Consider the following 19,911-nt stretch of genomic DNA (forward strand, 5'->3'; position numbering starts at 1 on the left):
CCCCCAAATCTTTTCCCGAGCCACTGCTTCCCAGGATAGAGTCCCCCACGGCGCAAGTATGACCTACATGCTTTGTTAGTAGATGTCTACATTTAGCTGTATTAAAACACACATTGTTTGCTTGCGGCCAGTTTATCAAGGGCTCCAGTTCTTCTGTAAAGAGGTGTGCATGTCTGTGGTTCCCTAGGTATAATAAATAGTAATAATGTTCACTCTGCTTCCATACCTCCCCCATGCCCTCCTCCCTACTTTGTCCCCTGCGTGCTGGCATAGCACACTGCCTAGCCGCTATGCTAATCAGCAGCAGTGGCTGGATGGCATTTTTTCCCCCCAGTTGTTACCTCAGACTGAATCAATTTGGAGCATCTCCTCATTCAGCTGGAACAGCAGCGCAGGCAGGCTCTGTATTTTAGCAGCCTCTGTTCTCAAGGCCGAAGGAGAGACCCGTTCTGTGCAGACATCAGTCAGTCTGGCTTTTCCCAGAAGGCTGGCCACTGTAACCTTAGCTCATTTGAACAGCATTCCGAAGGCCCAGTAGTGAATTTCTGACTGCAGTGATACTCCTCAGCATCTCTAGTTATAAACACCATCCACATTTAAAGCACTGCACAAGCATCCTCACCAGGCCTTGGTAAGGTAGGCAGGGGAGTGTTAGCCCCGTGTTACAGATGGGGAATGGAGCTGCAGAGATGTGAAGTGATTTGCCCAAGGCTACACAGTAAGGATTGGAGCTGGGGACCTCATGCCTCTTAGACTTGTGCTCTCTGCTGCAGGGCTGGCTGCCTCCATCAGAATCCAAACCTGCCTAAGAACTCATGTGTTCTACAGTAATACCGAGAGGAGAGATGATCATGTGGTTAATGCACTATAGTGGGACTCCGGGATATGGGTGCTGATCCTGTCTTTGCCACAGACTTCCTGTGTGCCATTTGGTGAGTCATTGATCTCTCTGTGTCTCCATCTCCGTCAGATGGGGATAAGAGTGCTTTTGTTCTCTAGTCTCCGTAGGCTGTAGCTCTCTGGGGCTACACCTGTGCAGCACCTAGACCAGTGTTTCCCACACTTGGGACGCCGCTTGTGTAGGGAAAGCCCCTGGTGGGCCGGGCCGGTTTGTTTACCTTCCAGCAGCTCCTGTTGGCCTGGAGCAGCGAACCGCGGCCAGTGGGAGCCACAATCGGCCGGACCTGCGTATGCGGCAGGTAAACAAAGCGGCCCGGCCCGCCAGGGGCTTTCCCTACACAAGCGGCGTCCCAAGTTTGGGAAACACTGACCTAGAACAATGGAGCCACAAGCTGGTGGGGCCTCTAGGCGCTACTCTAACAAGATGAATTATAACAGTAGTGATGTAAAGAATGTGTCCTATTCTGTTCAGGTCCTTTTATCTGCCCATCACCGTGGTGTCTGAACTCTTCAGAATCTTGTCTCTCTCTCACACACCACCTTGCTCTGAACCTTTTAGATGCGTTGAACCACCACTTCCAGTTAAATCACACGGGGATGGTGATGTTCCCTACTCCCTTGGGCCTTTCTGGTTTCATGCCATGCCGCCTTTTTGAAAAACGATCCGTCATCTCGCTGGCAAATGGACAAAACTGGGAGCTGCTTTGCCGGAATATCTCTGCTTCCCAGTCCCGTCTTACAAAGTCCTTTGCATTGATTGCAGCATCATTTCAAACTCGGCCCGCGCTGCATCCAGCAGCTCCCATTGGCTTAGAGCAGCGAACCGCGGCCAGTGGGAGCCTCGATCGGCTGGACCTGCGTACGTGGCAGGTAAACAAACCGGCCCGGCCCGCCAGGGGCTTTCCCTAAACAAGCGGCGTCCCAAGTTTGGGAAACACTGATGTAGCGCATTTACCCTGCAAGGCATGCTGTTAGAATCGGGAGACCGATCTCAGCCATGCCTCACGTAGTGTTTCTGAGCCAGGGGATCACCTGGTACTTACCGTATATATTCGTTCATTAGCCCGTTCGTTTATAAGCCAACTCCCCAAAATGGATAGGTAAAAATAGCAAAAACTGTATGATTCTTTCATAAGCCGACCCTATATTTCAGGAGTTGGAAAACTTTGGCTCCCGGCCCGTCAGGGTAAGCCACTGGTGGGTCAGGATGTTTTGTTTACTTGGAGCGTCTGCAGGCATGGAGCCCCTCAACTCCCTTTGGCCCCGGTTCGCCGTTCCCAGCCAATGGGAGCTGCGGGAAGTGGCATTCCCACAGCTCCCATTGGCTGGGAACGGCGAATCGCGGCCACAGAGAGCTGAGGGGCTCCATGCCTGCAGATGCTCCAGGTAAACAAAATGACAATGTATTAGATATTCAATTCAATGATTCCATAGAGTTTAAAATCATCAAATTTTGGTGTAGACCCGTTCATAAGCCAACCCCCGCTCTTTGATGCATCACTTTTTTACCAAAAATATTCGGCTTATGAACGAGTATATACAGTAGTTAAATCCAGTCAGATCTCTCCTCCTCTTCCAAGAGAGAGCAAACAAATGTGGAAAGACCTGATTCCTGCAGGGCTTGGTGTGGAGGTCCATGGGCGATAGGGGCCAGAATTCACTTCCACACCCCTGTGGCCAGTGGGGAATAGCATTTCAGAGGCAGCCTCTGGTAGCCCATTGAAGTCAGAAGCACCTTGCTTGACTGCAGAAAACACAATAGGGTATGTTAAGTGGCTGTGGTGGGGAGCCATATCCAGCCTCCCAGTGGGAGGTGCCCTGGGGGCATGAAATGAAGAGTATGGGCCTCCAAGGGGGACTTGGAAGACACCTTAAAAGTGGGTGGGAGGGAAGATCCATAACTGTAGGAGCATAATAAAATGTCGAGGGACTTCTCAAGTGATCTCGTTTGGGTTTTACAAGGATGCCGCCTTGCTAACAACATGACGGTGGGGTGGATAGGGGTGTAGAGACAGTAAACAGAGCTTCTGAGAAAGAGACACATTCAAAGAGTGTGTTATTTAAGCAATAAGGCATGACAGGGTGTGAATGATGGGGCATTAATTCAGACCTTGCATGTGACTGTGCCAGAATTTAATACGCCATAACTTACTCACTGGCACGTTTTATTGGAATTGTAAAATGTTGTTATAAAATTCTAGTTTTTTTCCACCAACCCCTCCCACTCCCTATTTATATATGTTAAAAGCCGAGTGGTGGATTATGCAGGACGTGGGAGTCAGTGTGACATACTTTATTAGCCCATCTGTGCGAGCTCACTGTGGGGTTATGGCGTCATGAGGAGCCCTGGCTGGAATTGCCTTTGCATTGTCTTTCCGGTTATGTATGCAGTGAGTGTCAGCAGTAATGTGGGATAAGTTGTGGTGGCAGACCTGATCCCATGGAAGTGTGTGTTTCCACTAGAGCCCCTCTCAGTCAGGAATGCGAACAAACGGTGACGTGTGTGTGTGTGTGTGTGTGTTTACACTGGATCCCCAGTGCACTGGTATATGGTTATTCCAGGTGCCTTGCACTCTGAATACACTTACACCCAGTGAGGTGCATGTTTACTTCTGATCCATTGCTCTGGGAGCCTGGTGCGTGAGTCCCTTAGCTGCAGCATGTCACCTCTCTTTGCACCTGCGATAGGGCCAGTGCCATTCAGCACCAAGGCCAGAGCATGGAGCAGAGCCCCTCGGCCCTCCCATCAGAAAAGAGGAGAGCAGTAAGGGCCATGCCAGGCTTTCAGAACTGGTCCCCTCCATATTCACCTGCCTTTTTTCCTCTCCTCGCTCCCTCTTCCCAGTGCTCCCACTGCTGGCACAAGATCCGTATTTTGCAAACAGAGCCACAGTGGTGAACTTGCAGCTGTTCGCATCTGTCTTGCAGGTGTCTGCAGGTGTCTGTTTTTCTTGTCTGTTTCTAGCAGCCAAGGATTTGGGGGGGCAGGAGGAAGAGCTCCCCATGGCTCCAGAGTAACAGGTGCGGGTGAATGATAGAGAGGGGAGAATAGCTTTCTTTTGGACCCTTCTGTGGTGCTACCAGCCTGTCTGAATTATTCTCCTCCAACCCCTGTGTTATCTCCCTCCTCCCCCGCACATGGGCTAGATCTCTCCAAAGTTGTGTCTGTATTAAAAAGAAGCAAAATAATTCTCTCTAACCTGAACTGATCTCCCAGTGCCAATTCCCCCTGTCAGCCTAAATGGAACTGTCTCCCAGTACGGGTACTCCGGCATTCCCAACAGGCTACCCAGGTGCCCAAAGTTCCAGCAAAATAAACCTATCACCCAGCCCTCCGTTCACCCCTCCCAGTCATCCCCGTGCAGCAGCAACAGGCTCTGCAGACAGGACGGCCTCTCAGGAGTCAGATACCGCGGTGCTGGATGTGTCCCGAGAATCTGAATGGAATAGGAAAAAGGGTGAATGCAAGACAGGGGTGGCTCTAAAGCTGCAGCTCCCCAAAGGCTCTCTCCCATTCTACCTGGGCTTGTTTGCTGCCATCCTACCCTGCATGAATGCTGCTAACCACTGGCTTGGGCTGTAGTCGCCTTGATGTCTGGTGTCTTGTTGCCCCACAAACGCTGTGGGGGTCCCAATGAGAATCGGCAGTTTGGGGTGGGGCAGCTTCCTCCTTGATGTTGTATTTGTCTTGTCAGCTGAGCATTTCTCTTGCCTGTTGGATTGCTGCTTTCGTATCCATTTGCTGCTGCAGGGGACCCTTTGCTACTTGCCTTCCTCCTTTCCCTCCAGGATGAAAACCTTAGCCTCTCCTGAGATCCAGGCTTGCTTCCCTCCAGCGGCCCATTGCCACAGCTACACACCACCTTCCCCCAGATGCTTGCACAGACACACAAACACTCCCCCCTCCTGGAGATACAAGGCTCTCCTCTCCTCTCCCACCCAGTCTACACCAATCCCCAACAGACATAAACTACTTCAACACAGATCCTCACCTCTCACCCAGCATACCCCCTGTCTACCCACTGGTATAGGCTGTCCAGCCTTCTCGGCCACATGTCTTCTGCTGTGTCTATCTGTGATGTCCCCAGTACTCCCTTTGCCACTGGAGGTTGCACTGGAAGCAGGTGTCTCAGTTTCCCTCCGCTCTGATGCTGGGGTGCAAGTGCCGTGAGGTAATGGCAGTCTTTCCTTTTTATTAGCTGGTATAAACACAGATTTCTTGGCAGCAGCCTGGCTTCATCAGCCCATGAAGACCATTTTCCTTTTATCTATAATTTAGTAAAGTATCAAGCCATGGAAGTTTTAACAATCAACAGCAGCAGATTTTTTTGTTTTGTTTTTGCTGTTTTATCCCAGGGCTGTGGCTCATTTTTAGATCTTCTCAACAAAGGGTTCAGCTGCTCACACAGGAGCAAATTCATTTGATCTCTATTCTGTCCTGGTGGAACGGCTCCCTATCTGCTCCCACTAGAGCCAGGTACCTGGCCGGGCAGGGCAGGTGAGCAGGGGAAGCTGGAGTGAGAAATAAGTGTTTAGTGAGATTTGAGCCTGGTGGGAGGGAGAGGACTCATGTTGTTGGCAAGGCAGGGCATGGGCTGGCTGTTGCTGGAGAAATTTGAGGCAAAGACCCAGCCACTGCTCTGACTTTGAATCAACATTCAGGGGGACAGGGAGGAAAGGGAAGCATTGATAGACACAAAGATGTGGGATGGGGGTGGGGGGAAAGCAGAGAGCGGGGAGCAGGAAATGGGGGAGGTGGAAAGGGATGAGATGTTGAACAAAGAGAAGTTTGGGGGTTTCTGGCTAGTGAGGAATGGGGACCAGGCCGGAAAGGGATAATGGTTGAATAGGGTGGAGCAAGAAGAAATGAGCTAGGAGGAATGAGTTGGAGGAGAAGGGGGAAAGGAAGTGGATGGGAAGAATGTGTATGAGGGCAGAGGGATAGGGGAGAAAGGGAAAGATAGCTGGGGTAGGAATGGGGTGTGTGGACTCCAGGAAAGTGGAGCAGGGACGAGAGGTGCTGGGAGCTGTGCCTCTAAATTAACCAGAACCACCCCCTTGGATTTGGATGTAATATTAAAATGTGCCTAATTATTCTTGGACAAGTTTTGTGATCCTGATGATATTAATTATTCTTAAAGGTCAACAGCACTCACTCGAATCCCCTTCTGTTCTATCATGTAATCAGTTAATTAATTGGAAACTATTTAGCAGTGCCTGCCAAGTGCTTTGTCTACCTCGTGTTGGGTTGTTTTGTTACTGCTGATTTCCCCCGCTTCCCGCCCACCGCTTTCTTCAAAGTCCAGAGAACCTGGAGAGCTGCCCCCTCCCAGCCTGGCCACGTGAGCACAGCCGTTTGGTACCGCGAAGGTTGCTCGGGGGTCTGCTGGCAGTTTTGGTTTTCACCCTCCAGCCTTATGTGCATGTAGCAAAGCAGGGGGACTTGGAACATGGCTCTGAGGACAGAAAAAGGCAGCTCAGCGACTGGGCCAAGCAAGCCTGCCTGAGCGGCTTCCTGCTCGATGTTGCTCACCATAGTTCTTCTACGACTGCAGTTGTGGGTTGATTGTGTAAAACGCCCCAGCCCCTCCTCCCGCTCTATCTGTGCAGCAGGGCTCCCCTCTAGTGCCTCCATAAAGGTGATTTATTAATCCATTGGCTCTCGCTGTTTCTATACACAGTGCCTGGAAGCTGTAGTTAAGTATTTTGGATCCTTGTTGAATATTATTGTGGCTGTGCTGTGGGTTCTGGCTTCTCTGTGTGCTTTGTGGAGTCGGAGGGAGGGGCCCTTTCATGATTCCCTTCCCAGGCGCTCTCTGTATCTTCCCCTGTATTCTCAGGATGGCTGGGATCTCTCTTCTGTTGTGGAATGGTCTGCCTCACCCCAGGCCTGCTGGAAATCTGGGGCTGGGGATGCAGGGGATGGGTCTTCGCCGTTCGCTGTCTGCGGGGGGAAACAAGCAGGTTGAGGCAAACAAGCACAATAAGCCCGGCCTCTTGCTGGAGTTGTCAGCTGGCACCTCCTGGCCTCAGTCGGCATGAATACTGCTTCTGTAGTATTCCTACTGCAGCAGGAAAAAACCCATCGTACAGTTATATTCCAGGTCTGATGGGTGTCCAATTACCCCGGTGTGGGCTGAGGGGCGGGGAAGTGAAGGGCACTCGGGGGAGGATCTCTCTCCGTGGTAGGGTGGAAGTGGAGGGGAAGGCTCCTCTCACTGCAGGCTGGCTAGTTGCACTGAGAACTAAAGTGCTTCCGAGCGCTGTTGGCCTTCACCCTGCGGGGGAGCTGGCAGGCTCAGGAAATGCCATTGCGGGGCCGAGCCAGCTTTTTAGTATTGGCTTGAATCCTCTGAATCCAGCTGTCCTTGGAGGAGAACATTGTAAACAGCCCCCAGGCAAAGGGCGATGAGCATAACAGAGAGCCTGAGCCAAACCCTGGCCTCTAACCTCTAAACCACCTCAGACCATGGGAAAGTTTGGATCCAACCTTTGTGACCGGTCCCCATCTCTGTCACATGCTGAAGCAAAGCCCAGAGTACCACTGAACCTTTGGGGGTGGTCCCATCTCTGAGTAAAGCTGGGTGCAGCTGAGAGACCCCTTGGAAGAAAGGGGGTGGTGGATGAGGGACGGCGTGTGAAGGCTCTGTGGACTCTGAAGTGCGTTGGGATCCATTGGGAGGAAAGTGCTAGCAGTATGCACGTTGTTATTATCATTTGCGGTGGGAGGAAAGGCGTGTGGCAGATGAGCTGCTAGTGCCTAGCTCCAGGGTGCCATAAGTGTGTGTGCACGTTGCTGGCAATTTCACCCTGTGCAGCATTGGCAGGGGAAACGCCCTCGCTCCTCCCCCGGTGTCTCTCTCCCTTGCATCGTGATTGTGGTTTGGTTTTAATGCTGTCGCTGAAAAAAAATAAAACCTCTCCACCCACCCCTCTTCCCCCTCAGATTCTGCTGCAGGAGCAGTTGGGGGCTGTGGAGAATGCCGGCTGCCAGCAAACGCAAAGCGAGGACGGCTGGAGTGCTATCTCTGGTCTCCTGCCTAGGAACGGGCCTGGGCTGGCTAGGTGCATCCCAGGGGATGCAAGGGCTGGTGTTTGAAAGGGGGATGTGCTGTGATGCGTCACGGTGGGCAATGGCTCCACCAGGCTGGTGGTGAAAATCTTTTGCTTCTCCCCCGCAGGACCAAATCTTGGCATCCATGCTGGTGTTTCTGGGGTTGTCGTGACTGCTGGCTGTGGCTCTGGGAGACAATGTATTAGGATCATGAAGTGATGCTGTTTGGGATACCCCATGTTCTAAGGCAGCATTGGGCAATCTCACAAAGAGGACAAGGCTCTCACCCCCTTCATCCATTGCAGCATTTGGGGAGACGCTAGGGCAAGGAACTGGGGCTTTCCTGGCTGGAATGAAACATCTTTTTGCTTTTTCGTAGCGCTGATATGTTTGTGGTGACACCTGGAAGAGTCCAGGCAGAGAGCGCGGCAGAAGGAATAGCCAGCGGCTAACACTGGCCTCGTCAATTTAACGCTGAGCCCTGTTCTGCTAACTCATCCACTTTGCCTGCGTGTGAGCGAGGGAGCGAGAGGCTTGCGTGCGTTTGGCATTGCCGGGTGCTTTGGCAGGCTCTGCCTCAGCTGTGGCCTATTGGGGGTTTGTGCTGAGCTATCTGAGATTTCAATTTAGTCTAATATCGGCAGAGCCCGATTCGTGGTGAGGGCCTGTGCCGCCGCCGTGGCTGCTGCTGGGACTTGCTAGGGTAATTTTAGCACGTTCATTAAAGGAGGACAGTACGTTTTCCCTTAATGAGCAAAGCTGCTTACTAAACAGGAAATAGGGTGGAGGAGGAGAAAGGAGACTGAGGGGGAGGGGGGAGATCAGGAGCACAACACTGTTTTTAGAGGTCATTGCATCTCTCTGACAGAGATGAACAAGCCGAAGAGTTATTCTCCAGTGCTGGAGAGTGAGGCTTGTTCAAGGGGTTTCTGCCGGACTAGGTGGGTCGTCCACCTGGGGGATGACCTCTTGCTCTGTTCTGGAAGGGCAATTCCTGTGTCATCAAGCCAGATTACTCTGAGGTGGAATGTTTTTCACTTCGGCCATTTTGGCACACGGTAGAAAATAGATCAGATGGTGAGGAGTTGGCCTAAAAGAATAGTGGGCCAGTGCATTTTCCCCTCCAGCCACTTTGTGGTATTTTTTTGGTGGCACACATTTTTCGCCGGTCCCCAATGTCTCTCTCCCCTTGGCACCCTGTTTCTGTGTCAAGTGTGTGGCACATGGAGACAGGGCAATGCCAGAACAGATGATCAGGCCTCTCCTTCCTGTCAGCTTCAGTGTCCAGTTCACACTTGCTGATCAACGCAAGGGTGCCAAGATGATCAAGAAGTCTTCAGTCCAGGGCTTTATTGCAGCCATGGGGCAAAGCCCAAATACCCTGGTGAAGACAGCGGGTCCACAGAAGCCTGGATGTGGGGGAGGGATTCCTGGTGAATGGCAAGGAGCCCTGAGGAGTGAGGTGTAAGGGAGGAGGACTTTCCTATGAGGACATATGCAATAAAGTCAAACTTTGGCATGAAGAGAGGTGGGCAGAGGCGGACCAGTGGGCTGTGTGTCCGTCCTTACTTTAACTTACATCTTCATCTCAAACCTGAAGCACCTGTGGCACCTGGCTGCTCCAGAGAGCCGACACGAGACGCGTGTGAACCCATGGCATTTGCTGCCGGCTTCAGTGGGTTAAACTAGCTGCCACCAGGAATGCTGAGAGATTGAATTGTCTGGAGAAATGAAACCATGACAAGTCCACGCTTGCTGGGCTCTCAGTCTGTATTGTTACCCTGGGTTGTGCCCAGCTGTGTTTGTGCAGGGGCCTGAGCGGGACTGACGTAGAGGTTAGTTATGTAGGAATGTCAGGGAGAATTTCCCAGGCTCCCTCTGGTTGGTTTTTGTTCTTGTGGAGTTGGTGGCCCCTTTCTTCTCTTCTCCCATTTCCTCCCTCCTTATTCCCTTCCCAAAACTAGGACTGCTGCTGGCTAGCAAATGGCCTGGAGAGAGCCACAGTAGGTTGGTTTCCCTACCCAATGACAACAGCAGTTTTTACTTCAACCCTGAGTGTGCTGTCATGACTTTCTCCTGCCGTGTGCTTGCCCCCTGCCATCCTTGGCCTTTAGATGAGAGGGTGGGGAGTCAGTGGGGGCAGCAGCCTATGTGCTATATTGGGGTACAGTGCCTTAATGGGCAAGGATGACTGGGTCTGTGTTGCAGAGCAGATTGAATATCAAAGAAGCCACGCACTGTGCCCCTGACAACCTGGGACTGGGGAATACATTGGGGATGTGCGTTTCACTTCTAATTTATGCCAAGCACTCATGCGCGCCCTCTCAGCAGCTCCATGCCGCTAATCCTCTGGATCAGGATTTTCGGAGCTGGCAGCGTGTTATTAAAATGTGTTTAAAAACATCTTCCATGCGTAAAGAAATGTGTCAGGTTTGAAATAAAGGGCAACCATGGAAGGGGGAGCTCAGTGGGAGAAGGAGGGCAGGCGGGTCCGTCCTCAACAGCAGCGTCTTTCTGCCACCAGTTGGACTGAATCACAATAATATAGTTTGCAGTTTTAATTACAGAGGCTCTTGTTTGTTAGTGTCATTAATCAGGCATCTGGCTCAATTTAGCTGAATAAAAATGGCTTTTAATAGTGGAGCCCTTTTTGCTGCTGCTTAATTGAGGGAAAAGCAAACATGCCATTTCCTTTTCGACTAAAGTCCAATTGTTCTGGATTTCGGGAGCTAAACTCCTCTTTAATCCTCCACTACAAACAAACAAACAAACAAACAAACAAACAAACAAAGAAACCACCACCTCCCCAAGAATGGGAGTGACGAGCCGTTCGGCAGATGCATCTCAGTGGCCCCCTTCATCTGCTGGGCTAAGATGACTCTGATAGCATTATATTTCTCTTCTGCCTTTCTTCACCAAGGTTACCACAGCACTCTAGCCATATGCAAACCACTTCAGCTACCACTGAAATGCAGCCACCTCTGAGTAGGGGTACAGATGCTGCCTAATAATGCACATCAACGCTTTAGGAGAGATGAGGTGACGAGTCCCACACAGTTGAAATTCCAAGAGGGAGAGGAGGCAGAATGTAATAACCCGGGCGGGAATACCCTAACTCAGAGGTCGGCAACCTTTGACTCGCGGCTCACCAGGGAAAGCATCCTGGTGGGCTGGGCCAGTTTATTTACCTGCTGACGCGGCAGGTTCGGCCGATCGCGGCCCCCACTGGCCGCGGTTCGCCGTCCCAGGCCAATGGGGGCGGTGGGAAGCGGCGCGGGCGAGGGATGTGCTGGTCGCCGCTTCCCGCCGTCCCCATTGGCCCGGGATAGCGAACCGCGGCCAGTGGGGGCCGCGATCGGCCGAACCTGCCATGTCAGCAGGTAAATAAACTGGCCCGTCCCGCCAGGGTGCTTACCCTGGCGAACCGCGTGCCAAACATTGCAGACCCCTGCCCTAACTCTTACAAAAAATGCATGAGATTTATAAGCACCAGTGGTCAGGAATGTTATGTCTCATCTCAAAGACAGCCACTCCAGGAACACTGCTCCCCCTGACATGATGCTGGGACAGTTGAGTATTGTTGAACTGTGACCTTTCCATCAGAGGTCACTAAAGAGTCTTAAATCTGTCTCGTTGGTGTTCAACCATTCAAGTGCTCTTTTGACCTGTAGTTTAGAAATGTGGGGTACTTGGTCGTTATGGGCCTCCCCTCCTTTAGAGCCCCCTTGGTCCAGAAGGGTACAGGGAAAGAACATGTTATTTGTGAAAGGGGAGGAGAGTGTTTTGAAGGATTTCCCATGGAAAGTGGGTCCTTGGAGGGTCCTGTGGGATGCCGGAGGCTGGCAGGAGTGAGGTTTAGACAACCTGAGGTGGAAAGGGCTGGTAACATAGGCTATTATTAAGGTTGCCTGATGCATCCCATGATAAGATCCTATTTTCAGTTGCTTATAACTTTGCTAAATTTTATCCATTTGAGCTGGAACTTTTTCATGCAGGCTGTCTGCCTTATGCTAAATATTTTTTGGAACATTTCAGCTAAAACAGTTCAGCTGCTCCCAAGAACGAAGCGAGGGAAAATACATTGTTTTATCCGTGACAAAGAATTCTCTTTTCTTTGCAAAGCTCTAGTGCCCCGTGCTTTGGAGTAGGGATTTGAAATTTGACAGGCCGGTGGTCTTTGTGTCAGAGATGTGCCTTTTGCTTTCCCTGTGAAAATCTGCCCACATTTGGCCCAATTATAAGTCTTTGTAAAATTGCAGTGTGCACACGCTCAGTAAAGTGTTGTTAGATTTTAGCAGGTACAGTAGTTCTCTGGAGCACACTTGCCTCCGGAGCCTGGAATCCAAGATTCCAGAGTCTCACCATTCCTCTGCTGTCAGCAACTATCTATGGAAACACACTGGCAAAGTGACCCAGTCTCCTCTAGTGCTGCTCCACACAAAGGATGACAACCTACTACTGCTGTCGGTTACTCTGTTACCTCAAGCTACAGAGGTCTGTGCTGTGGCTCTAAAACTTCCAACTCTGCCGATGACCTGTATAGGTGTTTATATGGTGCCACATAATGTAATTTCAGTTTTTTCGTTTGGCTTTAAAAAATTACCCAAACCCTAGGAAATTACATACAACCTTCCTGTCCCAAAAAAACCCAACCCAAACCAAAAACCAAATAAGGCTGCAAAGTCAAATGCTCAAATTGTCAGAGTTAAGGTTGCTTGTGGCTAGGCCAGGGTCTTGTGGGTAAAATAGTATGTGATCATGTAACTAAAGACTGTATCATAATGCATGCACTCAAGGAGGCCAAATAAAGATTACACAGGCAACTCTAATTCTGGCATTTCTTATTTTTTGAGTGCTTAACAGTGGCCCTGAGAGCACCCCAGTGCCAGAGGGCAACGGGCACTTTAGTAGCTAGCAGTGAGCCTGAGCTGGCCTGACCTGTGTACTCCAACTCACGTTGTCATAATCTGTATCTAACAGGTGTGGTGTAAAGTATCATCTGTGAACTGATAAAACGCCGGTCACTAGTTTTATTGTGTGGTGTCTGTGGGTGATACGAGAAACATTTTGTGATGGAAATGTATTCTCAAGTGTTTTTGGCAGGTAGGGTTTAAGTCAACCCACCCTAGACAAAGGAATGTGGTCCCACCTGCTTGACTTTGCCTCCAATGTAAATTGAACAAAGAGAGGCAATGAAAGGACGCTTACATAAAAGGTAAACAAAGCCATCAAACTACTAGTGAATTGGGGAGATAGCCACTTAACTATCTCAGTGAGGGGAGGAGACAGCAAAAATGACAAGTGTCAGCTCCTTGGTGGACCCAGCAAGCTAAGCCCCCAGGAGGGCTTCCTGACTTTGAAAATAAAGATAAAACTTTGAGGATATAAGCAGAGAGAAAAAGCCGTTTTGGCATCCTTCACCTGAAGGGACAAAGAAGCCAAGCGCTTTAAGCTCTGTGTTGGATCCTGGCTAAGAATTGGCCATTCATGCTGGAAGAACAACGGTGGTGATCAAATCACTTTGAACAAGAGGCTCTAGTTTAAGTTAGGTTTTAGTTTTACAAGCATATTTTTACTGTTGTTTGTTTGTAGCCATTTCTGTCTCAGTTCCGCCAATATGGTATCACTTGAATGTCTGTGCTTTGTTCATAAACTTAATCTTGTTTTATGACACCACCACCTCAGTGCATTGTTTCAAATGGAAGAGTAAAATCATCAGCCAAGCGAACAGGCTGGTGCTGCGTACTGTCTCACCAGAGGAGCAGCAAACTCGATAAGGTTTGGTGAGGGCTACAGTCAAAGGGACTGAGCTCTGCAGGGGAGATGGTTTTGGGTAGACTTGGGGCTGGTGGTGTCACCCTGAAAGGAGGAACCAGGCTGGTGGAAGCGAGGGTGAACCATTGTACCGCTGTTGCCAGGGCTATGAGCCAAAGCTGCCCAGCACAGAAGCACCAGGCTTGCAGGATGGGCGGTAAAACAACCCCTTACTGGTCTGGGTGAACCACAAAGCGTCACATGATTTTCCAACCTAATTATTTTTTTAAATATAGTGTTTTGTTTTTTTTAAAAATAAACCTCCTAAGATCAGGAACCTTACATAACTCACCCCACTTCAGAGTGTGTGTATCTGCCTCTGTTGACCAACGCCTTCCCCATGGCGTGAATCTCTGTTGAACTTCCCAGATAAAAGTTGTGAATAGGTGTCCCTGCCTGCTGTCGCCTGCAGATGTTGCCTATTGGGTCAGACGGTGTCACTGCTCTTCGGAAGGAGCGTTTCCTGCCAGATGTGAGCCAATGACAGCGCGTCCCCTCTTCACTGGGTTCTCCGGGAGGGGCGCGGCGAAGGAGTGAGGCTAAAAGCCGAGCACATCCGCCTAGCAAAGCGCCTCGCGTTAGCGAGGCCGTGTCCCCTCTCCATCTCTCCCTGCCCCAAATTGTAATAACATGATCATGCTATTTTTGATTCCTTATTTGCGTGGAAAGCCTGTTGTTTTTTCTTTCCTCTTTCAGAATCCAATTTTCTCTTGACATTTCTGCCTAATGTAGCTAAACATGACCTTTGTGAAAGGACACTTCCAGCAAGATGTGCTCCCTCCTCTGCAGCTTTGTCTGCCGTTCTTCTACATCTCTCTCTATTTCTCACCCATCGCCCTTTCCACCCTCCCCTCTTCTCTCTCTGGTGCGGGGAACTGTAGAACATTTACCGGCTAATCTTTCTGTAGCAACGGGATTTTCCTACCCTCTCCTCATCTGGCGGTGCCAGACTCCCAAAGGTTGACTCTTCTCTGAGGGGCACTGCAGTCCGATTCTCTGGGGCATGCTTGCAGGTTGTGTCCATTTCCCAAGACTTTCCTGCGGATGGGAGTGGGAGCCATGGGCTTGTCTAAATGGAGACTTAGTGCGTGGCATGCTGGGGTGTAAACCTCCAGCGCACTAGCCTGCCGCGCACTAACTGGCTGTGTGGACCTTGCTGCCGCGCCCTGAGTTCCGTAGTGTGGTTTGATCCATTGCTGAGTGAAACCGTAGTAGGTCTAAGCTCACTATGGAACTGTTATCACGCAGTAGCAAGGTCCACACGGCCTGTTAGCATGCAGCAAGCTAGTGCGTTGTGGATTTACATCCCAGCTTGCCACACGCTAAATTTCCTTTTAGACAAACCCAGTGTTTCCACAGCGTTGGGAATTGAGGGATCTTTGCTGCCTCAGTGAGATTCTTGCAGTTTGCAGTGCTTTATGCGCGGTATGATGTAGCGTGACATGAAGCCACGGCTTATGGATGCAGCGGAGTCATGTGGCTACTACCACACAGCTGTATGACACCAGGGCACGTGATGCGGTTTATCCCCTAACCAAAGTGAACGACGCGTATTTGGGAGTGTTTGCCTTGTAAGCAGCACAGATGTGTCTGGGCTTCAACTGCAGAATTCCAGATCTGACCCCTTCAGGAGAGGTTGTCCTAAGTTAGGGCAACCCCTGGGGCTGTTCTAACCTATGCCGCCTAGAATCTGAGTGGCAGAGGGGTGACTTAAAGTGACATTTGCCCTCCAACCCCCTGGGCTATGGCTTGTGTGCTACATGTCTCGTAAAGCAAAGCCTAGACCAGGGATGGCAACCTTTGGCACGCGGCCCATCAGGGAAATCCGCTGACAGGCCAGGACAGTTTGTTTACCTGCAGCGTCCGCAAGTTCGGCCGATCGCAGCTCCCACTGGCGGCGGTTCGCCGTTCCAGACCAATGGAGGCTATGGGAAGTGGCGGCCAGCACATCCCTCGGCCCGTGCCGCTTCCCGCAGCCCCCATTGGCCTGGGACAGCGAACCGCGGCCAGTGGGAGCTGCGATCGGCTGAACCTGTGGACGCTGCAGGTAAACAAACAGTCCTGGCCCGCCAACGGATTTCCCTGACGGGCCGCGTGCCAAAGGTTGCCGATCTCTGGCCTAGAATCTGCCATTGACTCTCTCCTGGAGGCTGGGTGGCACACTGGCTTGTTATTGCAGCATCCTTCAGGCAGGTTGCGTTGCAGAGGCCACGGTGTCTCAAGTGGGCTGGCTGGGCAGAGACCCAGAGCCGGCAGGTTTCCAGGGGCTTTGTGAGGAAGATTGTGAGGAGTTCTTCCAAGCTGGAAAGGTAAAACTCCTTCAGAGACTCCTGTATCCAAAAAAGATCAGTTTGGATTTGTAGGACCCATCCCATTTATCGCCCCTAGCACTAAACACCTGGCTTCACTGTATATTGCTTTCTTATTCTGAGCGTAAGAGCCAAGTGAATCTAATAGCCCAAACCCTTCAGACTCCCTCCTATATCAAACCCACGTAGAGCCGAAGTCAGTGCCTCTCCGTGTCCGCTCTCAATGCTGCCTCGTGCTTATCCCATTTCCCTGAATCTGATGGGGATCCTCGTGCTTGGCCTATAGCAAACTTGGCTGCCTGGAGCTGCCTTCGTGCCACCACCTCCTCTTGCCCCATATTTCCTCTTTAGCTGGCTGCAGATTTAATGAGGCTCTGGGTCTCTTGTTCATGTCTCTTGCTCTTCGTCGCCATTCTCCGTGAATAAGGTCACAGCATGAATGATCTCTGCAGCCAAGGAACCGTTGTCATAGCTGATAAATTGCCATGCCTGCCCAGGCATAGGTGACCAGGGCAATGATGATTCAGATGGGCCGGCAAAGGGGAGGGAAATTAGAGGATGAGGAAGGGGTTGAGTGGCATGAGAGACAGAAAGGGGTCAGTGCTTTAATGGGAGGGAGGGAGATCAAGGGAAGGGGTGCTATTGGTGATTAATACGTGTGCAGAACCCCACTGCTGAGAAGGGGGAAAGACAGTCCTGAAGCAACTCTACTCTGCAAATCCTGTTCACTGGACGTTCGTTGCTGGCATGCAGCGATGGAGATGGCTTCCCGTTCCTCCCCATGCAGCGGGCTCTCCCCCACTAGAGCTCTACAGGAATGGGCTCCCAAACCAAAGATTCTCCTGGGCAGATATTGCTGTCTCTGCTCTCAGGGTGTGGGACCCCAGATCTCAGCCTTCACTGTGACTTAAAAAGCCAGATAATGACTTCAGGGGTTACTGAAGTTTATTGCTGAACTTCCAATTGAAGTCTAAACTCGGGATTCGCCTGTGATCCACCCCTACCTCTTGGTTCTTGCTGTAAAATGGGAGTTTGGTTGGGAAGAAGAGAAGGCAGAGTTAATTAGGCTGTAATTAGGAGAAGGCTTTATGATCACTCACGCTGATGATTAATGGTTTGGAGCTTTTGCCCCTAGTTTCTGCAGCTGTGGTTTTTCATGCTCAAGTTGTTGCAGGTGCAAAAACTTCAGCGGGCAGGTGCGAGCTGAATGTGTGTGTGTGTGTGTGTGTGTGTGTGTGTGTGTGTGTGTGTGTAGACTGAGCTGCCAGGTGTGTAGCTTTGATGTGCAAAGCTTTGAGGCCTAATTTTTCTTTGAGTGCTTGCTCATATCAATTCCATGTTAGGTAAGTGCGCGCCCATGTGCACAGCTGCCGGAGATTTTTGCCTTACTGATATCCACAGGGCCAGCTCTGGAGCCCCATGCTCATGTGCTGGTATATGACGCGCCGCCGGCCCTGCGCCCTATCAGTTCCTTCTTACTGCCTGGGGTGGTTGCTGGAACGCCTTTCCTCTTGTGACTGCAAGTGCTTATAGTGGTTCTCCTTCATAGTTTCTTGTATATAGTTGTTCATAGAGTTAGTATTTAATAGTTAGTAAGTTACAGTTAGTTAGTGGTCCCCTTAGGGACGTCGTCCCAAGGACGGGGCTTGCTCCGGTCCCCGGGCTTCAAACCATGTTCCGCTTGCCATAAGCCTATGCCTGTCAGCGACCGCCATGCAAGCTGTCGGAAGTGTTTGGGAGAGACGCACATTAAAGATAGGTGCCGATTCAAGACCTCTGCAGAGCCACTACCTGGTCTTCAGTCCATATCTTTGTGTCCCATTACGCCATCACCCAGCAGGCTCGGGACGACTCCAGCTTCAACAGAGCAGTGTTGCAAACAGCACATCCGTGAACTCTGAGCCCACCTCCAGGGATACTGCTTGGGAGTCACCTAACATGGAATCACCATGAGCAAGCACTGAAAGGAGAAAAAACGGTTACTAACCTTCCGTAACTGCTGTTCTTCGAGATGTGTTGCTCATGTCCATTCCATGAGTCCATGACGGCAAGAAGGAACTGAGAGGCCACAGGGCCAGCAGCACCTCATATACTGGCACACGAGCGCGGGGCTCCAGAGGGCACCAGAGCTGGCCCTACGGATACTACTAAGGCAAAAATCTCTGGCAGCCATGCACGTGGGCACGCGCACACACCTAACATGGAATGGACACAAGCAGCACACCTCGAAGAACAAGTTATGGAAGGTTACAAACCGTTTTTGGGGGGTTTTTTGAGCGAGGGTTGAGGATCCATTGAACATTTTGCTTTTTACGAAATTTAGGTTCTTTGTTTTTTCCCGTCATCTTAAAATGAATCAATAATAAAATACAGGCGACCCTTCCGTCTCTCTCTGTGTGTGTCTCTCTCTATCTTTCTCTTTCTCATACTCTGCCTCTGTCCTCTCTGAGCTAGTCTTTGACCCCTGTTTGCTCTCTCTCCCATCTCCAGCTCTTTTTGTCTCTCTCCTTCTTTTACTTGACTCAGTAGACGTGGGCACTGGTTTGTAAAATGTTCCCAGAGAGAGAAGAGGTCACATTTCTGTAGTTCAGGGTGGAGTAGTGCTAGGAGGTGGTTGCTCTTAGTTGCTACAGCAGCAGTTCCTTTTGGTGTGAAAGACGCAGAACCTAATGGGAAAACAAATATACAAATCCTGTTTTAAAATTTCCCTTCTCTGTGTTTCTGTTAACACTTTAGAGTGTCACAGTTGAAATAATTCTAAAGATTAGCATTTATTTCTTACCATGCAGTTTGCTTATCTCTTTTATTTCACTTGAGTTTGGAGAGTGTAACCAGACTGATCAGTTTTCCTTTCTGTTTGTAGCTGGTTCCCTTTCCGGTTCTCAGGTATAGTTGCAGGGAATTGTTCTGTTTGTGTTTTTCACATTGCAACAGAATATGGACTGTTTTCACAAAAAGGAAGGGAAGTCTTCTATCCACATTCAGTGTCATTAAAATATTTTTACTAAACCTTAAGTTGGGGCCTTAGACAACTTGATAGCCTCCCTGTAGCTGTAAACTGTAGCGGAAAATGATGAGCTCTGAGGAACCCCGTAGGGTCTGGTGCAGAGGGAATTATTCACCATGAATTCTTTCTCTTGTTAATTTTCAGAAACCTCTCCGATAACCGGCTTACCACACTGTCATGGCAACTCTTCCAGACACTGAGACTTTCTGAACTGTAAGTTCCATCCTGGAGGGATCTCCTGGGAGGGGGGTGGGTGGGAAAGAGGTACAGAAAGTCCCCCCCCCCCAAAAAAAAGATTAATTTTGAAACCTGTGATATATGAGTGTGAATAATTATCTAAAATCCCAGAGGGCAGAGTGAATTCTGGAAGGGGTTCCTGGGCACGGAAGCACCAGAGCCCTGCTGCTTCTCTGTTAACTTCATAACATCTTGTGAACTGACGTTTGGGGCTGATGATAAAGCCATTTCTGGGCTTATAACTGTTTGGTTAAATGCAAGGCCAGATTTTAAGTGGACCTCCGTAAGGGCCAGACACTGTGAGATGGGAAGAGTCCTCCACTCTCATTCATTTGCAGGCTATGGTTGGTTGTACGGCAAGGGTCATCCAAGTGTGGAGGGGTGCACTTCGTAGGCAATGGTGGCTGTAATGGTGGGTCACTCCCTGGCTCTTGAGTAACCAAGGCACCTGCCAGATCCTGTGTGGACGAGAGGCGAGTATCTCTCCTGGGTCACCTGAGGGCTGCAGCCCACTGAATTATTGATAAAGCATGCTCCACTGCGTCTGAAGAGTAAGTGGACATGAAATCAATAGAGCACTGCCCTGGTGA

At 50.4% G+C, this 19,911-nt stretch overlaps 1 protein-coding gene across 5 annotated transcripts in view; it reads left to right on the forward strand.

The window, feature by feature from the left end:
- The window catches only part of NTRK3 (neurotrophic receptor tyrosine kinase 3), a 333,653-nt gene that overhangs the window by 89,611 nt on the left and 224,131 nt on the right, over nucleotides 1–19,911 (forward strand). For all 5 annotated transcript variants that reach the window (XM_065412797.1, XM_065412798.1, XM_065412800.1 and 2 more), the window contains exon 4: nucleotides 19,229–19,297. In XM_065412797.1, coding sequence (XP_065268869.1) covers nucleotides 19,229–19,297 — 69 coding nt within the window. The remainder of the gene's footprint in view (nucleotides 1–19,228; nucleotides 19,298–19,911) is intronic.

The sequence above is a fragment of the Emys orbicularis genome, chromosome 10 (assembly GCF_028017835.1).
Source record: "Emys orbicularis isolate rEmyOrb1 chromosome 10, rEmyOrb1.hap1, whole genome shotgun sequence".
Taxonomy (NCBI): domain Eukaryota; kingdom Metazoa; phylum Chordata; order Testudines; family Emydidae; genus Emys; species Emys orbicularis.